At 54.1% G+C, this 22,542-nt stretch overlaps 7 protein-coding genes across 7 annotated transcripts in view; 4 read left to right on the top strand and 3 right to left on the bottom strand.

The window, feature by feature from the left end:
- Positions 1 to 808: 808 nt before the first annotated feature.
- On the bottom strand, positions 809 to 5,431 carry CHGG_07788 (uncharacterized protein; the record flags this gene model as incomplete). The annotated part of the gene is made up of 8 exons (XM_001225443.1): positions 809 to 817; positions 1,355 to 1,452; positions 1,508 to 2,761; positions 2,815 to 2,968; positions 3,022 to 3,810; positions 4,254 to 4,388; positions 4,443 to 5,363; positions 5,417 to 5,431. The coding sequence occupies 8 exons, from the start codon at positions 5,429 to 5,431 to the stop codon at positions 809 to 811; spliced, it is 3,375 nt and encodes a 1,124-aa protein (XP_001225444.1).
- A 3,951-nt stretch (positions 5,432 to 9,382) lies between these two features.
- Positions 9,383 to 11,228, top strand: CHGG_07787 (uncharacterized protein; the record flags this gene model as incomplete). The annotated part of the gene is made up of 6 exons (XM_001225442.1): positions 9,383 to 9,531; positions 9,587 to 9,668; positions 9,728 to 9,845; positions 9,950 to 10,147; positions 10,263 to 10,284; positions 10,340 to 11,228. The coding sequence occupies 6 exons, from the start codon at positions 9,383 to 9,385 to the stop codon at positions 11,226 to 11,228; spliced, it is 1,458 nt and encodes a 485-aa protein (XP_001225443.1).
- Positions 11,229 to 11,644: 416 nt separating this feature from the next.
- CHGG_07786 (uncharacterized protein) lies at positions 11,645 to 12,631 on the bottom strand (the record flags this gene model as incomplete). Its single annotated transcript, XM_001225441.1, has 3 exons — positions 11,645 to 12,091; positions 12,180 to 12,194; positions 12,320 to 12,631. The coding sequence occupies 3 exons, from the start codon at positions 12,629 to 12,631 to the stop codon at positions 11,645 to 11,647; spliced, it is 774 nt and encodes a 257-aa protein (XP_001225442.1).
- A 591-nt stretch (positions 12,632 to 13,222) lies between these two features.
- On the top strand, positions 13,223 to 13,813 carry CHGG_07785 (uncharacterized protein; the record flags this gene model as incomplete). The annotated part of the gene is made up of 1 exon (XM_001225440.1): positions 13,223 to 13,813. One exon carries the CDS (start codon positions 13,223 to 13,225, stop codon positions 13,811 to 13,813), a length of 591 nt encoding a protein of 196 aa, XP_001225441.1.
- A 412-nt stretch (positions 13,814 to 14,225) lies between these two features.
- Positions 14,226 to 16,050, bottom strand: CHGG_07784 (uncharacterized protein; the record flags this gene model as incomplete). The annotated part of the gene is made up of 8 exons (XM_001225439.1): positions 14,226 to 14,264; positions 14,317 to 14,441; positions 14,508 to 14,869; positions 14,939 to 15,046; positions 15,123 to 15,183; positions 15,246 to 15,681; positions 15,747 to 15,827; positions 15,901 to 16,050. 8 exons carry the CDS (start codon positions 16,048 to 16,050, stop codon positions 14,226 to 14,228), a joined length of 1,362 nt encoding a protein of 453 aa, XP_001225440.1.
- Positions 16,051 to 17,003: 953 nt separating this feature from the next.
- CHGG_07783 (uncharacterized protein) lies at positions 17,004 to 17,599 on the top strand (the record flags this gene model as incomplete). The annotated part of the gene is made up of 3 exons (XM_001225438.1): positions 17,004 to 17,112; positions 17,307 to 17,385; positions 17,512 to 17,599. 3 exons carry the CDS (start codon positions 17,004 to 17,006, stop codon positions 17,597 to 17,599), a joined length of 276 nt encoding a protein of 91 aa, XP_001225439.1.
- A 1,511-nt stretch (positions 17,600 to 19,110) lies between these two features.
- Positions 19,111 to 22,542, top strand: part of CHGG_07782 (uncharacterized protein) — a gene marked incomplete at both ends in the record, with an annotated part of 6,477 nt that continues 3,045 nt past the window's right edge. The window contains 3 exons of the mRNA XM_001225437.1: positions 19,111 to 19,300; positions 19,396 to 19,734; positions 19,789 to 22,274. Coding sequence (XP_001225438.1) covers positions 19,111 to 19,300; positions 19,396 to 19,734; positions 19,789 to 22,274 — 3,015 coding nt within the window. The remainder of the gene's footprint in view (positions 19,301 to 19,395; positions 19,735 to 19,788; positions 22,275 to 22,542) is intronic.

Genomic DNA, 22,542 nt, shown 5'->3' with positions numbered 1-22,542 from the left:
CGCCAAAGTCGATCGGCGGTGACGCGAAGGGAGAAGTCGTAAAAAATTAGGAACGATGGAGGGTCCGTGACTTCCCTTGTGCTCAGAAATGTTGAGGGAGGGGAAAAGCTGTGCTGGGGCGCTTTAAGAAAATTTGCGGGGCAGTGGTGGCTTGTGCAGAACGCTCGAGGCAGCATGGGGTCCCTTCCGCCCGGAACTTTTTTTGTTTCGTTACGCTCGGTGAATCTTCGATGGCAACATGTGCCAGCGTTCGCCCATCCTATCCTTCCTATGGTCGGGCCTTTCGTGCCTCAACTCCAGGTCACATCCGACGAACCCATCCGCCACAGTCCAAGTTGACGTGGCACTCCTGTCCCCTACCTAACTAACAATATTCGGCCTCTTTTTAGTTGGTTGCCTAAAGTAGAAGTGTCGAGGATAACAAACCCTTCACCGCTTTACATTGTTTGGCCTTGACAAGGTTGATAGTCATCGCGGTTCGGCACCCACTTGAACCGTGAAGGTTTCAGGGATCAGCGATTTTTCCTTGCTTCTGGTCCCACCTGTCATGGATACCTCTGGCTCCTTGGGCCTCGAACACTCGCCATCAAAGCGCCTTGGCACTGAATGAAGAATGGGTCTTTTGTTCGTCTCCAGGACCATTCGCATGCCAGGCTCAAGACCACATGGGTGCTCTGAGACTGGTTATCGGCTCTCGTCTTCAATATCTCAGTACACAGTACAACGACCCAGCATCACAAGCAACCGTTTAAATGCAAATATCTTATGTTTCTAACGCATATTATCGCTGGTGATGGTGCTCTATCCATCAGCGTAGCTATTTAAAATTATAGTTACAGTTTACATATCTCAACTGGGATTTCAAGGCCACCATTGGTTCACCGTTCTCGGGCATCTGATGCAGAATGTGCGGCTTCACTCCTGGAGCCAATGCACGAGTGTGTCGACGCTAGCGGAGAATAGGTTACCCGATATCACCCATGTGAAACCTGCCTGGTGATAGCATTTCGCTTGGGCATCATGTGCTACAGTAGCGCCATAACTATACAATTAGGTATATTAAATGATAAGGTGCCTTCGTAAGGTCTTCAACCGTCTATAATCCCAACGCTATGTTATAATACAAACCAAACCAGTGCCGCTTACGCCGCAATAGACTCTATGGGTTTTAAAACACCATTTGCTCCTGAACCACCTTGTACTGTTTCCGTGTCTTCTTCTGCCCAAGCAAATTCAACTTCGTCTTTCCAACGAAACGCGCGAGCCTTTGGAACATTATATGCTCCCCAGCCCACGACAAAGCAAAATAGGCCATCCCGAGCCCAACAATCCCAGCCTTGAAATCCCAGCTTACATATGTAAATTGCATGATTTTGAACAGCCACGCTGGTGGATATAGCACCATCACCAACGTCATGCAAAGAGTGGTGGCAATGGTTGCCACGAATGGCCCTGGCATCGCGTTAGCTAAAAACATAAGCCGTGGTGCAAGGAGAGGGTAACGTACAGTTATGCAACGCAGAGCGTCTGAATGGCCGGCCAGCGTTGAGTACAACCCCAGACAGAATGTACTCAAAACATGAAATCAGGAACAGCGCGGTGTTTTCCGAGTTTTCGATGTGCGAGTGATCATGGTCAATGATGGGCGGAATGAACCACGGTTGCTTGCGGACGGCGACAAACACCAGCGCCTGAATCGCAATGCAGATGGAGATCTGGCCCAACAACGGGATGAGCACCTTGCGTGAGACCAAGTCTGCCGTCGGCTTCTTGCGGCAGAGTTCCGGGAACGGGCCCGCCCAGCTCATAAACACGGCGATGGGTAGGATGAGGGCCAAGTCGATGAACAGAAACTGGAAATCGCCGAGGTTCGAGGCCGAGGCGTAGAGGAAGCTGACCGAGGTAAACTGGATAGCCGAGTACAGGCTCATGTACTTGAAGCAGCTGAAGCTGGTAACTAGTGCCGCTCGGCCCTCCCGGATCACCTCGGGCACGCAACGGATGTCGAACACTCGAGACGTAAAAGGAGCGGCAACAGATGCCTCGGCCTCCGAAAGCGAAATGCCCACGTCGGCAGCTTTGAGCGCACCACAATCGTTCGCACCATCGCCACAGAAGCCGCACGAATAATCGATGCTTTGCAGCTTCTCGACGAGCTCGTGCTTCTCGTCAGGAGACATACGGGCAAAGACCTTGCCTGTAACGAGCATCTTCCGCAACACTTCCGGTGGCGCATGGTCAACAACCCAGCGGAAGACGTCGCCGCTGACAGCAATCGAGTAGTTGCGTATGTTGGAAATGTCGTACGGCAGTGAAGCATCCGACTCCACAGGAGCCGGCAGGGGGATTAGGGTTTTGGCGTTCAACTGATAAGCTTGGTTGTCGACACTTTCCCACTGCAGGCTGGCGTTGGGGTCCCTCGCGTCCCCAGTGAGGAAACGAGGAATATAACAGTGGGCCGTCTTGTTGATCATGCCGCACTCCCTTGCCACGCTAATGGCGGTTAGAATATTATCGCCGGTCACCATGACGGTCCCGATGTTAGAGTCGGCAAGCTCCTTGAGGACATTAGCCGTCGTGGGTTTCAGCTTGTTTTCGAAAATGATGAAGCCAACGAGATCGAGATCGGACTCGACAACGTCCCGTTTCATCTTTTGGGCTTTGACCCAGCTTAGCTTCTTGATGTGCTTGGTTGCGCATGCGATCACCCGGTAACCCTTATGCGTATACTGGGATAGGAGGTCCTCGTAGTCGGCAGGGACTATATAGCGTTAGAGACCACCTCTATTGACATGGAATGAACTGAGGACTTACATGTTTCCGGTCGACAGATGCCACGCATGCTCTCCGGTGCTCCCTTGACATAAACATCTCCGCTCGGGCGACCAAAGGCCCTGACAATAACGCTGGCCCGCCGCAGTTCGGAGACGAATTCGAAAGAGTTAAGGATGCCGAGCTCAAGAGGAACCTAGCAAATGTTAGGGGCTGAAAATGAAGAAGTCTGAGTATAATGCTGCTCACGTTTTGGCTTAAGTCCTGACCCACGCCGTTTGTTTGATGTTTAGGCCCTGTTGGTGGCCTGGCTACTGCGGGCTGAAGGCTGCTTTGCTCTTCGTCGTCGGCATTGCCGCCTCCCATGTTGCCTTCATCATACGACCATCCCGTAAATTCGAACATTTTGAGGTCAAGCGGGTCTCCGACTGGCTCATTGTCTACGATACGCAGTGAGTGACAGGTTGCCATCGTGTGCAACGCCGCCATTCGCGTGTCAGTATGGTCCATGTCCCCCGAAGATTCGCTGTTATCTAAGGCGAGGTCGTGGGGACCGGTTAGGAGACTGGTAAACCGATTCTCAGCCCGCGAAACAACGCGCACTCCAAGAATATCAAGCCCCTCTTCTGTTAGGGTCCCAGTCTTATCGAAGCACATCAGGTCGAGCTTTCCCCCCACATTTACCCTCTGCGGGCTGATGCAAAATATCTGCTTCGCTTTGAGCCGCCTAAGGGCGAAAGTGGTACCGATAGTCAGGGTCGCCGGCAAAGCGGGAGGAACCACAATGGTGATGAGGTCGAGGGCGCGGATGATAATCAGATGCCACTCTAGCCCGAGTCTGATGAAGTTGATCAGTGACGCGGTAAACCCGAGCAACGCCACGCACGCCATGACTGAAATGTATCGAAACGAGTCCCTGTAAAACTTGAAGCCAGAGGGCTTGGGGAAAAGCATGGAGCGGACCAAGGCGCCTTTAGTTGTGTTGAAACCTGTCCGGACGACCATGGCGAGCGCTACAGCTTCTCCATCCCCATTTTCCTGCGGCCGTCGGGCACGTACAATCTTGGTCCCACAGAACAAGAAGTTCTTTGCAACCTCCGGAGGCATAGTGGAGGCCGACAAGTCCAGGCTTGAAAGCGTCCGGTCGGTTGCTGGGATTTTCGAGACGGGGACGGATTCGCCAGTGAGCATGCTTTCGTTAACGATGCAATCGCCACTGAGAAGAAGACTGTCCGCTGGAAATTGGCCAAGACTCGGATCGCTAACTTCGTAAACGTCGCCCGGGACGAGATCACTCGAGGGGATGTTCCGCCCTGACTGATGTCAGAGGATAACTCTTCGAGTGAGGAATTAAAAACATACAAAAGCCGTTTCGAAGGACTCTGACATCACAAACAAAACGAGAGATCTCGCGGAGCCTTTTCATCGTCTTGTCCCGTTAGTTATTGGCTTCTGTGACGGGAGGCGGTGGTAAAACTTACAGATTTAGTCTCGATCAGATTTGTCGTGATACTACCCACAGATATGACGAAGATTGCGATGGCGTAATAGTAATACTCGTCAAGGGACCACAGGATGAGACTGGCGATTTGGAAAACGTAGAAGGGGTGAAACACCTACATGCAATCGGTTAGCCCTGTCCACTCCGTAACTTTCGGTGGAAAACTTACCTCATCCACCAGGAGCCGGAACCACGACTTTTGCTCGATATCAATAAGGTTATCGCCAAAGACAACATCGCGGTGCGTCTTTTCCTCGCTGTCGATACCGGCACGTATTTCTCGAATGTTTAACCAGAGGGGATCCTTCCATCCGGTACATAGCATTAACTTGTCCTTGACGGGATGGAAGAAAAGTCTGACATATCGGTAGTCGATCATTCGAAGATCCCGGATGATGGGATCATGTTCCTCTCCCATGGCGTATGACCCCTTTTTCGTAGGGGATCCGAAGACGGTCGACAATGACCTCCCGTACGGACGTGAGTTGACATCCACTATCGCCATCTCATTCCACTGATTCTCGACGACCACCCATTGGCAGTCGCGTAGGGGTGCCGTCTTGCCGATCAACTTGACATGCCATCTAGGCAACCAGCGGAACAAGAGCCAAGCCACGCCACCGGTCACGAGACACAGCAGGCAGTAGATGACAAATCCGAAGCGGCTGGTCCGAAAACCCGCAATGGCGATGTAAAGGTCCTCGTTCTCCATGTACAGCTTCTGGTTATGGCGGTTGGCGATGTAGCCGCTGCCAGCTGACACACCGCTGTCGCGTCGAAGGAGTCTGTGGTGAACGGAGTCCCTCGATTGCGTCGACATTCTGCGGAGGAAGGTGTGGTCACCATAGGCGGCGTTGGGCTCCAGGTCGGCGGAATCGTCCAGTTCTCCGAAGTCGTCTTCAAAAGGTAGTTCCTCGAGATCGTCTATGGATGGTCGCCCATCACTAGGCGCAAAAGGCTCTTCAGGTTCCTCTGGTTCGTCTTCGTCTTGGTAGAAAGAGAAGCTGGTTGTTGAATCTGCACGCGTTCGACGGTGATTGAAGGCAGAGACGGATGTAGGAAGGGATTCGGCGACAGGACCAGCGAAGAGCTGCAGCCTGAAATGTCAGAGATTTTCACTGCCTGTGCGCAGAAATCACTGACCTCGTCATGTGCCATCTCGACGTTCTCGAAGATACTAGATCTGCTCCTATTTATCGATTGGCGATAAAAAGGACCGCCCTCAATTTCTCCATCATCGTATTGATCCATGTTGCCGGAGCGAGAAATTAAGAAAAAAGAGTGAAAAGAAAAAAAAAATAGACAAAAGAAACCGAGTCAAATAAAAAGTAGGCTTTGGGTCACCGAATGGCTTTCTTTCCTCCTCTAGGCGAACGTTTCGTCGGCTAGCGTTTCGTCAGCGAACGGAGGCTGCATCGTAGATAACTTCGGGAAAACAACACAGAACGGCGGGGAAGAACACAGAACTGCGGGAAGAACATAGAACCTAAAGGGGAGGACGTGGAACTGAACCAATTGTCAATGCGCTGGTTCACGGTCCTCCAACAGTCGATAATCGGAGAACCATGGAGTTGACGGAGAAACAAGTGACGTCGGTTATGCCAAGCAGCAAACCCCGGTAGGTGCATTGCTGCTTGGAATATTGGAATACGGGGATTGCACGGACCTGCCGAGTAAAAAAAAAAGCCAAGCCTGAAAGGGGAGCAAGAAATCAAGAAAAGAGAAAAGTAAAGAAAACCGAGCAGAATGAATTAAAACAAAAAAAAGAATTATTAAAAAGTAAAAAGTGCACTTTGGGCTCGAATAGCTTTCCCTTCATCCCTCTAGTCGAAGGTTTCGGCGGCACCTACACTTTTTGGCCAGAGAGTGACTCCCCAACCCACGACAAGGCAAAAGAGGTAGTTACCTGAGGCACAGGGCTGACACAAGAGAAAATCCCCCGGTCGGGAGGTTGCGCACACCCCAAGGCAAACTTTAGCCAACTACAGTAATTGCAATCCCCCAGTATACAAACATCCTGAGAACACAGTATTATCTAAAGCCTAAAAGTTCGTTGTAGTCAGTTGCGCCCAGTTTGATGCAGTCAGTCGCACGCAGTTTGTTACGGCCAGTTTGAAGTCTGTCTGTATCAAACTGACTAACAAAACTGGGTACCACTGGTTGCAATGGACTGCTGGCGTGGATTAACAGGTACCCATATCAAACTGGCTGCAACAAGCTGGGTGCAATTGACTGTACTTGAATAGGTATATGTAGCCGACTGTATTGACAATTACCTAAACGGGTGTTGGGATTAAAGACGACGGTTGCAAAAGGCGTGGTGCCAGGTGTGCGCATATTGCAAATTTGGGGTTTTCTCCAGTGCCAGCCTTGAGCCTCTATAAACTACTTAGCTACATGTATCCCAACCTTGAAACCACAGCTTACATACCTGCGAACTGAGTGCCTGGTTTTAAATACCTAACTATGCTGGTGGATACAACGCTATCCCGAGCCCAACAATCCTAACCTTGAACTCCCAGCTCACATATGTAAACTGCATGACTTTGAACAACCACGTTGGTGGATTTAGCACCATCACCAACGTCATGCAGAGAGTGGTGGCAATGGTTGCAACGAAAGGCCCTATCATCGCCTTAGAAACATAAGCTGTGACTACGGTGCATGTTTACGGGGATGTTGGTAGGCGGCTTCGGGTTCGATGGTCTTGGGACTGGCGATTGAAGGTGACAGTTCGCGGGGAGATCGATGCCCTTGGGAATTCGGGAGATGGTGTGTCTATGTCCACGGGTTTGTTGAGAGGAGGTTTCTGGCTCCACTGTTACTGACCGGGCTGGGCTTAGAAGTTACCGTTTGCGAGCGCGCCGAATGTTCGCGAGGATTTCGACGGCCTTGGGGATTCGGGAGATGTGAGGTCCATGTGTGTCTGGCGTAGAGTTGTTAGCTATAGTGATGGGCCGCTGGAAGCCTGACTGCTGGGTTGCCCCAGAGTTCGGCTTATTACTCCGACGGTGGTACACTACCATGCCATATGGATGTTAATTCGATTGTGGCTGTTTGTTTCTGCCACGGTGTTGTTGGCGGATTGGTTCGTCGAATGAACTTGTAGTTTCCGAATGTTCTTTGATGATTTAGGCTTCGTTCCTCTGGTCGAAGGTTTCGTTAGCATCGACTTTAGAGTTCACCTTTCCCAATGCGGTACACTACCGTATTATAAATGTCAATTTTATTGTGCTGCTTGTTCCTGCCTTGGTGCTTAGCGGCGCAAGGCGGGCATCCACGAGCCGGGTGATGTTAGTTCACAGCAACGAGCCTTTTCTCTTCACAAGTTTAAGTGGCTAATTTTTATGAAGCCGTTCCTTACTCTAAGCCATAGAGCTATTACCTTCAGAAGTAAGAGCGCTTGATCAGCTTGGCGGAAGAAGCGGGCTCGAGATCGAGCGGATTAGGGGTTCTAAGTCGGCAACGTACCGCTAGCCTCCCACTCACTGGCATGAAGCTGCTCTTTTTCTTGAAGTCGGGTGATATTAGCTTAAGGGGTGAGCCACCAATCGCTTTTCAGACTTGGAACGGGGCGCTAAAGTGTAAATCGGCTGTATCGTTGGAGGATCGGTCGGCCGAATTCAATCTGCCTCAGCCATTTTGCATTTAAACAGTTGCTTGATGATGTCCGGGTCATAACCCACAGGCACAAACTAAATCTCAGCATAAATCTTCACACGAATCTCTGAAGACAAGTCGTGCTGCAACAAGCAAACGGAAAACAAACGCGGTCAAAAATTGTAAGATAGGGGATCTGATCCCATGGGATTAGTCCACTGCCCATGTGGCTCGTGACCGTCGTGGTCCTCAACCCTGGTCTGGAGAGTAACGGAAATGGGAGTACCCCATACAGAAAAAATCTGATACGAAGCGAGACTTGAACCAGCTTGAAGTGCTTGTCTTGAACGGGTCATCCGATCGGTAAGGATCAGGTTACCGCCGAGCCCTTCCACCAAGAACAATCCAACAAGGCCTCCTTCATCCTCTCAGCTGGCTCTGGTGTTAGTAAGGGAGTCGATGGAAAGTCCCAAAACTCGAGTGAATTGCCAAATTCGTGGGCGCCATTGTAGCTGAGCTGGCAACATGTTGCGTAGATGGTCTCGAGAGTGCGTCGTATTGGGGGTAATATGTACAATGCTCCCCCAGTTAAACTCCTCCGCAGTCTATCCTCTTCGGTTCCGTCTCTAGTGCTCCCAAGGATGCTTCCAGCCAAGGAGGACCGGCCCTGTGAGGTTGGGTTAGTTTCTGGTCGATTGAGCGACTTGTCGGGTTGGTTGGTAGTACCGTCTTTCTTGGCCCGGTAAAAGATCTGTGACGGATCCAGTCAGCTTCTTCTCGGAGTTATTTCTAACAGAGCCCCGACGTACCCAAAACCACATTGATGCGCCCAGGCCAGTGGCCATGAAGCGGTAGATCGGCCGAACGGGGGGTCCTGCACCGGCCATTGTGCGCGATTCTTCCTCTGGAGATGGGACTGTCAGGAACAAATGGGTGTGGCCGAAGGAGCAGACTTGTACGGACCCTTTCCCGCGTCGGATTGGAGGTGTGCACGGGTGATGTGTCGAGTGTTCGCCGCGATTGAGCAAGGTGCGTTCAAGATTCGAGGTTGGCAGCTGCCGAAGCTGGTGGGACACACTCGGCCGGGGTTGGGGTACGTACCTAACTGAGCCGCAAGCTCCAAGGGTACCATGGCATGAAGCTGGTCCGTGCACCGCAGCAATGTCCAGCAAGCCAAGTGCTGGGCTTGGCGCATCAATCATTCGCCTGCCGCCGTCGCGCTGTTCGTTCTTCACACCTCCCTACCTCGATTTCGTCTGGACTTTTGAAGCCTGGGGTCATATTGTGTTCCAGCTTCAAAAGAATCACAATAGTCCCTTACTTTGCCATGTCACTTATTATTCCCCGTTGAGAGGCCCACGCTTCCGCTTTCCACCTCAACACATTACGCTTCTTTATTTCTCGGTCAGCGCTCCGTCAAACTCGCGTCGCATTGGACCTTCATCAGAACACAACCATCTCGAGCAGCGGTCACAAATCTATTGTGATCTTGGTGGTTCAAAAGCAATCATGGGCATTCTCGACTCCGGGAAACCGGCCGCTGCGGCCTCCCCTCGCAGTTTTGCCGTTGCCCACTTACGGCCGAGGAATAGCTTTACCGGATGCTCACGAATCACTGATTATGAGGTCCTGGGCAAGCTCGGTGAGGGTACTTTCGGGTGAGCATTTGCACCATTTCTGGTGATTGGCCTATCTACTCACACTCGCTGCTAGTGAGGTTCATCGGGCGAGGTCCAAGAAGACTGGCGCCTTAGTTGCGCTGAAGAAGATCATCATGCATAACGAAAAGGATGGTGTTAGTACTACTATATACTTACCTCCCCCGTCCGGATCTTACAACTAATGTCTTCTCAGTTCCCCATCACGGCACTCCGAGAAATCAAGTTGCTGAAACTCCTCTCTCACGTTAATGTCCTGCGCCTGGAAGAGATGGCGGTTGAACACCCAGCTCGGAGCAGCAAGTTCACCTCCCGTGGGACTGCCGTTGCAACCAGTCTGCTAACTCACCGCCAGCCGACAAGCGGAAGAAGCCGATCATGTACATGGTGACGCCCTATATGGACCACGATCTTTCAGGCTTGCTCGACAACCCCTCGGTGCACTTCACGGAGCCGCAAATCAAGTGCTACATGCTCCAGCTCCTGGAGGGCCTCAAGTACCTCCACGAGAACCATATTCTGCACAGAGATATGAAGGCTGCCAACCTTTTGATCGACAACAAAGGCATCCTCCAGATTGCAGACTTCGGCCCTTGCAAGGCACTACGAGGGAGAGGTCCCAAAGCCTGGTAAAGGTGGTGGGGAAGGGCGGCGCGATTACACAAGCTTAGTCGTGACTCGCTGGTACCGGCCTCCCGAGCTGCTGATGCACCTAAAACGATATACCACAGCAATTGACATGTGGGGCGTGGGGTAAACACCTCGAGCCATCCCAACTACCCGGCATTGGCTAACATTGATTTGATAGATGTGTATTTGGCGAGATGCTCGTAGGCAAGCCGATCCTTGCCGGGGAGAGTGATGGCCACCAGCTCGAGATCATCTTTGAACTTTGTGGAACACCCACAGACGAAAACATGCCCGGTTGGCGGTCACTGCCCGGAGCCGAGGCCCTGCAACCTCGACCCAGGCAGGGGAATCTATCACAGCGGTTCCGAGAATACGGATCGGGAGCCGTGTCACTTCTTAGAGAGCTCCTCAGGCTCGACTGGCGAAGCCGCGTCAACGCCATTGACGCCCTCAAACATCCCTATTTCCAAACCACACCATTACCAGCGAAACCCCACGAACTTCCGTCCTTCGAAGAGAGCCACGAACTGGATCGGAGGAAGTTTCACGATAGGAGAGCAGCGCTGCCACCGGCCCCCAAGGGCGGCACAGTCGGCCGCGGCCCCCACGATGGGCCCAACGCCTCCTTCAGCAGCGACGGCTTCGGCAGCAGGAACGGCGTCAACAGCGGCCGCTACCCGCGCGGCAGCCGCGGACCGGAGGAGCGTGTGCCCGCGTGGCACCGAGACCGTGGCCTACCCCCCCGCCCACCGCCGCCCAGCGATCCCGACCACCCGGACGGCTACCGCGACAGGGGCAGCGGGAGACCACGCGGTGGAGGCGGAGGCCGGCCAGACGTCGACACCTACATCCCCAGCTACGACCGCGACGCACCGAGGCGGGACGACCGGCGGCGGAGGGACGACAGGGACGATCGGCGGCATGATTGGGACCGCAGGCGGGACTACGACGACCGGGCGCGCACCAGTCGGACGAGGAGTCGCAGCCGCTCGCCCGTGCGCGATCGGGAGAGGGATAGGGACAGGGACAGGGAAAGGGATAGGGACCGTGACCCGTATCGCCGGTAGGCTCTCGGTACTGGGCGACGGTGGGCGGGATTGGATGTTGGGGGTGGGGGTAGTTAGAACTGGGGCTGGGCCTAGAGAACAGGGGCGTTCACGGTTGTGTACGTGTCCAGGGACAGTGCGGTGGCTCCGTTTAGGTCGCGAGCTTGAAAGGTGGTGACTCTACGATCAGCGGCATGGCGTGGGTGTATTATATGCGGATACTTTGGTTGATATCAGGAGAGCGGAATGCAGACCGCAGATAGGTCACTAATCACGGAACACATGGGACATGGGTATTGAGGTTCCATTTCCTAAATTCCCCTTAAATAAGTGTTTGAAATTCTACCTACTTAAACAAGTGGGTGGTTATGCCTAGTCGGCGCTTTCAAGCGCTATAACCCATTCCAGCAATAATACCCCGGGGATAACCGGCGCCATCAAAACCTATTCCGTTTCGGCCGGTCGTCAGACAGCGACGACGACTCTTCATGGATGGTGTCTTCCACTCTGACTTTGGCCGACTGCTGCGTCCTATGCCGCGAGTCCCGGGACCATGTCGAGGGTCCCGTCGTTGGAGGTCCCGTCGCCTTCTTCGCCTTTGATGCAGGCTTGGGCTTTGCCTCCTTGATCGTGGGCCCGTGGAACCTCCGCGGCGGCGGGATGAGTGGCCCGGGCAGGTCTCCGCTTTCATCCGAGGACCAGGTGACGGCCGACGCGGCGTGTCGCTTCGGAGGAAAGAGTGGTTTGGTGGCAGGCTGACTCGGTCGCTTCCGCTGCCGGCGGCGCAAACAAGGGCAGATGCAACCGAGGCACCTGGCGAAAAGCACAGTTAGGCTCCCCACGAATAAACTCGCGGTTGCGCCAAGGAAGATGGCGCACGTGAGCTGGTGGTGGGTTAGCGGTTGTCTGATGTAGAAATGTTGGGCAAGAGAGAGAAGTGCCGGAGGCGGATGAAGCTGGGCTGGGACTTACATAGATGACAATTGGCTGCAAGGAGCGTGTTAGCATTTATGTTCATTCCATGGGTATATTTGTAATATCAATGGCTGGAAAATTCCACTTGCCTTGTAATCCAGGTACAGCGTCATCATCGTCCTAGGGAACCACATCACGATCTTGTATGGAATCCGGATTGGCATTGTCAGGACGCGGAAGAAGGCTTGAAAGCCCCAGAACACTAGGATGATAGGCAAACAGAGGACAGGCAATAGTGCCAGCGCGAAAAGGGTATTGAACCGAGTGGAGGGATTTTTTGGGGGGTGAGTGGTTGACCGCGATCCACGAGGCTTCTGGGAAGGTGCATTCGACTTCTCCTTCGCGGCATTCGGTTTCTTGTTCGTGACATGCAACTTCTCATTCATGCCATTCTCGACCGGCATGTATCCTACGGGAACAGGCAGGGTTGTTCGCCGCTTTCGGGCCATTTGAACGTAGCAGAGGAGATGATAATATGAGTGTGTAGGAAGATGGAAGGTGAACGTTGTTTGTCCTGGCACGACGCGCGCTCTATAGACGTCTGGCGTGGTCCAAGCCGGTCAGATGACCCCAGAAAAACCTTTAGCTAGGCTCGAGCCATTTGGGGGCCTGGATCGAGCGTGCATAGTGAGTGACTGGGATGATATCATGAGGGAATGTTTTGAAGGAGGAGATGGTAGAAGCTTCTTGGTCTGATGCTTGAGATGCAGGAATCGGAAGAATTACCTCGATACACCCATAATAACTTGGCAGTCCCACATGGATGTAACCATAACTTTCGTGGTTTGCTCGCTTTAATGTGATGAATATATTCGCAAAACTGCGACTTTCACATGAACAGCAAAAAGTATCACCTTTTGGCTAGTTTCAGCCCTCTTCAATGCAAAGACCGTCAGAATCAGTTTATTCCCCAGCCATTGCGACATAAGACTAAATACCCACACCAGACCATCGCCGACCTCACTGAGCCCATCATCACCAGTCCTGCATCGTTTGTCTCACTCATAAAACAAAACCACCCAACTCTAAAACAAACCAAAATGGATATTGACCCTCCCGCCCCCCAAAACGACCCAACAATAACAACAACGACAAACCCAGTCCCACACCCGACCTCAACACCAACGCAAACAAAACCACCCACCTCCCACACCCACACCCGCACCCTCACAACCCTCACCCTCAAATCCCCCCCCTCCGCCTACGCCCACCTCTCCCTCTCCACCCCCACAACAACCACCACCAGCAGCAACAACAACAACAACAACAACAACAACAACAACAACAACAACAACCCCGACATCCTACAACTACGCGCCTACCTAACCACCGCCCTCCGGCAATTCCTCGGCGACACCGGCGCCGCCATCCCCATCGACTTCCTGGCGGTGCGCGACGGCGGGGACGCGTGGGTGCGGGTGCCGCGGCCCGACCTGGCGGCGTTTGTGGGGGCGGTGACAGCGTTTGGGGGGATGGACATGTCCGGCGCCGGTGGTGGTGGTGGTGGTGGTGGTGGTGATGGTAATGGAGGGGAGGAAGGGGGGAGGATGGTGTTGCGGGTGGTGGCGAGCGGGGATTGGTTGGGGAGTTTGATTGGGAAGGAGGGGGAGGGGAGGCTGTGGGTTGATTGATGGGTGATTGAGATGAATAGATGGGGGAGCAGATGGGGACTGGTTTGGTTTGATTTGGGGTGGTCTATATCTCCCTATCCAGCTCGCTACATAGCTAGTATCTGGATGCGAGGCGTCTCTCTGTGCGGCGACGCACCGATGTAGGCAGACGGCTCATCTATAGCTCCCTTGCTAGCTCCTGGCATGAGATGCGCAGGGAAGCGTGGCAAGGGCCTGGCTCTGACGGGGTTTCTCGATTGCTTATAACAGCAATCTCGAGAAATATTTGACAGCCCATCTACCATCGACAGAGTAGCGCCATGCAGGGCCACCTGAAACGCTAAATCACAACAGCCCTCGTAGAGTAGGGGAGTATGCAACGACCTCTCAATCCCACAGACAGTCTCTGTTCTCGCACCGGCAGCAACGGTCTCTACATGAGCGAGGACATCACCGAGTTCTGGGCATAGGCCTGTCATCATGTTAGCATGAGAACAACTAGGACGCAATTTGGTACTCCTTACCATGGGCCGGATATTGGGGTGCGGAACAGCATCGAACTGCGTGAACTTGAGCTTGTAGTCAGGGCCGATATTGATATACGCGCCCCTGTTCTCGGTCATGTCGCAGTATTTGGGCGCCGAAAAGACTAATGCAACACCAGGTCAGTAAACATTACCCTTGGGCCAAGGTATCATTCTAAACTCGAACATACCGGTGATGCACTTCCCGTCGTGCTCCTCCTCGTAACCTCCCATCCTGACCTCATGGCTGCGGATAACCGCCTCCAGGCCGTTCTTCTCACAGAACCGCTTGGTGACGTCGGGGCCAAACTGCATGCCCACGCCGCGCTTGCTGGGGCCCCTCCCAGGCTCAGTTTGCGGGTCAGTCCACAGCATCTCCATCATTAGACCAGCTTGCCCGGGTTGCCGCTGCTTATGCCTGTCGAGTTTCCGGATGTCGTCTAACGTTACGTTGTCGTCCGAGAACAGACCGCCGTGTAGTACAAAGTACTTCTTGCCGATCAAAGTCGCTAACGGCAGGGCAGAGAAGCTTTCGGAGAACAGCTTAAAGACGCTAGGAGCCATTAGTGTGCCGTACATTGTGGTGGGGGGGGGGGGGGGGGGGGGTTGGTTGGTAACCTACCGCTCGTTGTATTTTGCCTTGCATTCGCCCTCAAATCCATAAACCCTGTTCATGTCGTCTGTCTCGTGGTTGCCGCGGTTGATGAAGAAGTTCTTGGGTCGCAATCCACTTGTTGGCGTAGAGCAACAGCGCAATCTCGGTCGACCAAGAACCCCGGTCCACGAAGTCGCCGTTGAACAAGTACCAATGTTTGTCACCCGGGGTACCGTTTAACCTGAACAGCTCCATCAAGTCAAAATATTGCCCTGCCAACAGTCAGCGTCTTGTACAGCTCCCAGGAAGCCTTGATAGATTAGGTTAGACCCACCATGAGTGTCACCGCAAACGGTAAGCTGGACGTCCTCGGGGATATCGACCTCGACCATGGTGGGCTCGTCGTACACAAGTTTTTTGACCGCCAGGATAATCTGGTAGACGTATTTCTTGTGTATTAACTTCCCGTTCTTAAACCTCTCGGTCATGTCGTCGATGAACTCCTGCGTCATCTCCCCTTCCAATCTGGCGCCGTCATAAGCGGGCTCGACGGCGATCGAGTCCACATCGAGACCCTCGGCAGCCGACGGCTCGTCCCCGACCTCGATGGCGGCGAAGAAAGCGAGCTGTCGCACAATCTTCTCGCATTCGACCAGCTTAAGCTTGGCATCCTTGTTGCCGGGGTCGATCTTAACGCAAGTCTTGAAATCCTTCACAGCCTCTTTGGGTCTCAAGATGGCGGCGTATGCTGTCGCTCTCCGGTAGTAGGCCTGGATCCCGGGAGAACCGTCAGCCTCGGTGCAATGGTGTGGGGCGAAAGAGGGTCATTGCGCACCTTGACGAAGCTCGGCTTGAGTTCGATAGCTTTCGTGGCATCTCTGACAGCAAAGCCGTACGCTTCCGTCTTCAAGTAGGCCTATGCAAAAGGACATGGTCAGTCACGCGACCAAGGGGGTGCCGGGCAAGGCTGATGGCGGGGTTGCGCGGACCTGAGCTCTGTTGGACCAGAAGGTGGGCTCCTTGCTGTTTAGTTCAATGGCCTGCGTGTATAAGTCGATCGCGGTCGGCCAGTCGTGCGCCGCAAAGGCCTTATTGCCCTGGTTCTTGAGGTCCGTAGCCTTCTCCTCTGGGGTCGCCATCGTCTCGGATAATAAAGTGTTACTTCGAGAGGGGAAACATGTGCTGTACTCAATAAAGCATAGAAAATTAGTCGCAGTTCCGAGGCTGCCTATTTACCTAGACAACGTAGAACGCAAATCGCACAAAATCGGGGCCGCAGCGGGTCGAGTGATGGCAAGAGCACTGAAACCCAAAGGCAAGATGCGACCAAAGTTCGGTCCGGTTCTGCGGGTTGCCTTGGGCGTGCGCTAATCAGAGGTCCAGACTCGGGCCCGGCCTTGGCATCCCAAACCACATGGTTCTGACCCTGATAAAGGCATGCCACCCAATGAATGCTTGTAAGCGTTAGCTAGGCAGTTAATGTGGCAGGGTTCCTTCGCCGGGGTCAAGTCGTTTTCCCAACCTATTCCTCAAAACCACGACTCGACCGACATGAAGGGATTCGGTATTTACTGCCCAACCGTACGATGAGCCACTCCATGTGTAGGTAATTAGCAGACCCGAAACAGATTCTAAGACTCGCTGGTATGGCATTGTTGAGGGATAGTTTTCGAGGCCCACGTTGATGGGAGGAACCACGCATTAAGTGCATTTGTGAGGCAATGGTGGATGGCTTAAGGATCACATACAGTCGAACTCGGCGCCGTCAAAAAGAGAGCCCTCCCTTCACCGGGCTCATTTCGAAATCAACGCCGCGCTCCAAAAATGTTTATCGTGACACCAGCCCGTTCGACTTCGCCCTCGCTGTCGTCATCGCTGTCGTCCATGAACCCTTCCTCGAGGCTGTTGGGCAATTAGTGTGCGGGTACTTTGACTGGAGCTGACTGTGGAGACTGACTCTCTGCTTAGCCTTCTCGTACTGTCGACAGGGTCCCCCCTTTGCTGGTCTAACACTCTCCTTGCAGTGGTCTCGTCCACGTCGCCTAGCTCTTCCCCCTCTTCAGAATCGAAAGAATTTCGCTCAGCCACCACGATGCCGTCCGAGGCTCCGGCTCTCCACGCTGACGGTGCCATAAAGCGAAGTATAGCGCTCTGGAGTCTCGCCCTGAGAGATAGTGTCTGGTTCGATATTGTTTCGAGCGGTAGGTATTGGCTATACCGGTTTCGGTAGCGTTGCCAAAGGGGGACGAGGACGAAGGTTGCGGCAAGGAAGAGCACGAGAGAGATGACCGCGGGAACAATTAGGGTCTAAGGACAACGGAGGTTAGCGCACGACACCAACGGGAGATTATGCGATATGTTTTTTTGTAACGGCTCGCGCTTACCTTGATGACAGCAAACGTCGAGCCCATCGCGTCTGAACGGCCAGGTGTCCTCGGGCACTGCGAGGGAGATGAAGTAAAATACGAAACCAGGTCAGACCCCTTAGCCAGATGCTAAGATGATCTTGACGTCGCCGCAACAACTGCTAAACATCCGCACCAATGGGGCCAACAGAGTGTTCCAAAAGCAAACGCCAAAGCACTCGTGTTGGTTGGTAGCCGGGCTGAGACGGCTTCTCGAATGCGATGCTTGCAGGCTGGCAACGCGGCTCATGCAATTGCCGGGACGGACGCCTCTTGGCATTGAATTTCATGTGGACCCTCTTGGCATCCCGCAATTATGGTGGACCCGCCAGCGGCCCCGGCCCGGTCGTTTGATATCGATCTTGCATTCCCTTGTTCTCAACTTGTGATGTGAGTGTATATTGGGATGACTGGACGACAACTCATTCATTGCATTCTTGAAAGTCTTTCAGTAGTTGCAGCTATCCCGGGACGTAAAGGTTTCGGCAAAGAAGCAAAAAGGGGTTGGAAAGAATGAGAGAGGGTTCTAGAAATTCTCCGATCCTCACTAAACAATCAAACAGAGACATCTTTAAACACTTGCATGCCAATTTGAGATCGACCCAATCAATTCAACCGTGGATATTCCCAGGGTGAGTAATTTTTTACCATGTCTCTAGGGTGGCATTTGAGTACGAAGTGGTCATGGATGTGTTGTTGAGTATCAATAAGTGTTTTTATACGACCACACTCGTCGTTCTCCGTGAAACAAAACGGACTAAATAGTGGCGGGAGAGGCGGGTTCTTGATTGAGTGTTTCAAGCATCCTGCCCTGTGGCTCAGGCCACCCTGCAGCTGCGGGGTTGAAGCGTGCGACACCAGGATCAAAGGCGGGCGACGCACAGGCCATATGCCGCGGCACGGTCCCCTGATGCATTCGCCTTCTCTGAGAAAGCCCAGGGGCAGATCCAAGCTAGGCCTGTTTCAGAACGCGGACCCCCTTTGTGACCTCCATGTTGTGTGTGTGTGTGCGTCCGTCCCGGTGGTTACCGATCCTGCGATTCAATAATTGTGGCCGCTGCTCACAGGGACATTCCCGGTGTCGCACTCATTACACCACCTAAACTTGCGCAGGCGATCCAGCAACTTGCAAAACCATCCCCGGAGGCGCTTCCAGGTTGCGGGGGCTTAGCACGCACCATTCCTTCCAGGTTCTGACGTCGATACCACATTCATTTGTGCCTCTCTGTCGTTCCTGCGCTCCTTGCAACGCCGCGGAAGCCAAGCCCGCGCCATTGTGACAGAACAGCCGTTGGCCATTTTCGTTTGACCCCCGACCCGACAACGCGATCGAAGACGGCGCCTTTTACCTACCTCGTCGATTTCAACTTCAACCGACCACCGGATTCACGGACGATCCCACGGTTACAGGAACCGGAAAATCGCAGTCCGTATGTCAGGGTTTCCGCCGACCTCCCGCTGTCTCGCAGTACCCCACGGCGTCTGTTATCAAACCCCGTACTCATGCTAAATATTCTCGATTCATGCACAGAAGCACAACCCCCCACCAGCGCTGCGACGACACGCTTCCTGACCCCGGCCACTTCTCAAGAAGATGATGCGATGCGCCATAGGCCTGAGACACAGAGTCCATTGACGACAAATACCACGCCCCCCGACTCGCTCGGCCCACGTCGCCCACGCATTGATTGACGCCCCTCTGTACGGCTGTTGTTGAGAAACCAAACATAGGCGGCTCGCTGCCCGCCCCTCCCGAACCGGCTGTTCTACGCGTTGCCCCCAAATCCCGACGCCATGTCTTCCTACGACAAGTCCCGAGCCTCCTCCGGGAAGGCTTCGTCATTCTTCCACCGATCCAGGAACAAGGCCGAGAAACGGACCACGCCCGACGAAGGCCGCCATCTCTCCGCCGACACCGACACGGGTTCTGTGAATTCGCGCCATTCGCGCCACCAACGAGACTCTTCTGTTATATCATTAGACCGTGCGTGGTTCTTCCGGGTCCGGTATTAACATGACGGCCCGGCATCATGACGACGATCCCTTACGATGCCGTTACCGCGGACCGGAACTCGCCAGTCCCTGTCGACTACCTTCACAAATCCGACCAGATGCCACCCCGACGAGAACCGTTACCACACCAGTTAAACAAGGCGACCAGCGATTTCCACCAGTATCCTACTTTCGACCCATCGGCCGTGCGCCCCACGAGCCCCTACCCCTCGAGCCCCTACCCCTCCGGGCCACGCCCCGCGCCCGGCACATCCAACATCACAATGGCTTCGACCGGCCGCCAGGCTCAATACCAGCAATGGGGGCCAGCGAGAGAGAGCAACGTGTCCGGGTCCCATAATTCCCGGTACAACTCGTACACGTCCGGCGGTCGCAGTTCAGCCGACACCTCAAGCATCATGTCAGGTAATAGAACGTCTTACTACAACCAAAATTCAGACAGCCGCTCATCCAAAACAGCACTGCCTAGTATCTCGTCTCAATCTTCCTACTTGTCCCCCCATTCGCCCAGGGACAACCGCCTGACCAAGTTTCCCACTGGGACTCAGACAAGCGAGGGGTTTTACTTCCCGAAACCAGATGACGATAACGTCATCGAGCAGATGTTCGTGGCGCTCATGCAAAAGCGCGGATGGCACAACCTTCCGGACCAAGCCAAGCGCCAGATGATCGCCTACCCGCCAACCAAGAAATGGACTCTCATCTATCAGGACCGCCTCACCGAATGGCAGGGTGAACAGAAGCGCAGGCAGACCGCTAAGATTGGCCAGTACAGCAATGTCGACCTCACCCAGATGCCCGACGAGGAGGGCAGCCCGGAGTGGTATGTGCGCAAGGTCATGGAAAACTCGCTCGACAGCAAGGGTTTCGGCAGCTTGGAGGTCAACCTACGCACCCAGCAGATCGGCTGGGTCAGACGCTTCATCGAGTGCCAGGGCCAAGTGGCTTTGACCAATGTCCTCTTCAAAATCAACCGCAAAACCGCCATGGGACCGACCCTGGATTCCGCGACGGGCGACAAGAACCTGGACCGGGAGTACGATATCGCCAAGTGCCTAAAGGCTTTGATGAACAACAAATTCGGCGCCGACGATGCCCTCGCTCATCAACCGGTCCTCGTGGCCTTGGCCACCTCCCTTATCTCACCCCGGCTCACGACGAGGAAGCTTGTGAGCGAAGTGTTGACCTTCCTGTGCCACTGGTCCGAAAGCAAGGGACACTTAAAGGTCATCGAGGCCATGGACGTAGCCAAGAACCAACAGGGCGAGAACGGCCGCTTCGATGCTTGGATGCGTCTCGTCGAGGTCACCATCGATGGTCGGGGCAAGATGGGCAGTCTCGTGGGCGCAAGCGAGGAGGTGCGCAGCGGAGGTATCGGCATGGAGAACCTGCTGATGGAATACGTCGTGGCCACCCTCATATTGATCAACATGATGATCGATGCCGCTGAGAAGGACCTACAGATGCGCGTCCACATCAGGGCGCAGTTTACGGCTTGTGGCATCAAGCGCATGTTGAACAAGATGGAGGCTTTCCAGTATGAGCTGATCGACAAGCAAATCGAGCGGTTCCGGCTCAACGAGGCCATCGATTACGAGGACATGCTCGAGAAGGAGAACAGCAGCATCAAGGACAATGTGGAAGGAGAGGTTAGAGACCTCAACGACCCGGTCCAGATTGTAGATGCGATCCAGCAGCGGTTGCAAGGAACCAAAACTCAAGACTACTTCATCTCAGCTTTACAGCATCTCCTTCTGATCCGAGAAAATGACAGCGAGGAACGTCTCCGCATGTTCCAGCTCGTCGATTCGATGCTGAGCTACGTGGCCATGGACCGGCGTCTGCCGGACATGGACCTGAAGCAAAGTCTCAATTTCACGGTCCAGAGCCTACTCGACAAGCTGCACACGGACTCGGAAGCCCGCCAGGCCTTCGATGAGGCCACCGAAACGCGGCAGTTTGCCGAGGCGGCGATGGCAGAAAGAGACGAGCTGAGGGAAAAACTAGCAATGGGCGCTGATGGGCTGGTTGCTAAACTCCAGAAGCAGATTGATGAACAGGCGAGGTTCATTGACGCGCAGAGGAGACAAACGGAAGGGCTAAAGTCGGAGCTGGAGAACCTCCAAACCCTCAGGGCGAAGGAAGCACAACGCTATGAGCTCGAAACGCGAGAGCTGTATCTTATGCTCCGCGACGCTCAGGACGTTGCGGCTTCCAACGCTGCTAAGGGGGTCAAGGTGGGCGACGAGGACCCGGCTCGTATGCAAGGCATCCTGGACCGTGAGAGGCTCATGGAGCGCCTGCAAATGCAGCTCGAACGCCAAAAGACGGTCTACAAGCTGGAGGGCAAGGTCTGGGGCGAGACCGTCGGCCCCTCGGACAAGCTACGAGCACTCCGTGAGGAGATGGATGGCTACGGGGAACCAGGGGCTGGTGGCCCGCCCCGGGATTTCACCAACAGCATGCTTGGGAGCGTCAAAAGATCGACTCGCATTCCAAGAAAACCCGTCGGTTCTCGCGGGGAACCGATCGAGGGTGTTTTGGAAGAGATCGAGGACGTCGCCGAGGACGAGGAGGGTGTCGTTTACGAAAAGCCACGGGTGGTCGAGTTCAAGCGGCCTGTCATGGATCCAAAGAAGGCTGCCGGCATGTTCAGCGAGCTTCAGGGTAAGGTCAAGAGAATCGACGGCAGCGATTCAGAGGACGGGGATGGCGTTACAACTGGCCCATCCCACCCGAGCTTGGAATCCCAATCTCCTCTCACTCCCAGTGACAACGAGCCTCCGAAGATCGAGATCACCGATACCACCCCGACAGCACCCGGTCCGTCAACTTTCGGGGGCCCTCCACCGCCGCCGCCGCCGCCTCCCCCTCCCCCTGGTTTGTTGGCCGGTGCGCTCTTTCTATACCGGAAACAATCTCTATCCCAACAACCATTTGGGGCTGTGAGTTAATTCGTTTATAACAGATCAGCGTTCAGTATTGAGAGAACGTCGAGTCGCGCTCACCTCTCGGTGGGCCGCACACCACAATACAGCTTAGAAAAGAGAAAAGGACAGTCCTGATGCTCAGTCGGGAGGGGTATTCTCGACCAGAGCGAGAAACTTGTTGTGGGAGCAGAGGATGAGAGAGGATCTGCCCACGGACTTCAAAGAGAGGCGAACAAGAGGCAGAATAACATGACGAGACTGGATAACGTCCTGTCGGAATTCA

Source organism: Chaetomium globosum, genomic scaffold, assembly GCF_000143365.1.
Source record: "Chaetomium globosum CBS 148.51 scaffold_5 genomic scaffold, whole genome shotgun sequence".
NCBI classification, from domain to species: domain Eukaryota; kingdom Fungi; phylum Ascomycota; class Sordariomycetes; order Sordariales; family Chaetomiaceae; genus Chaetomium; species Chaetomium globosum.
This window is presented reverse-complemented; position numbering and strand designations above follow the sequence as displayed.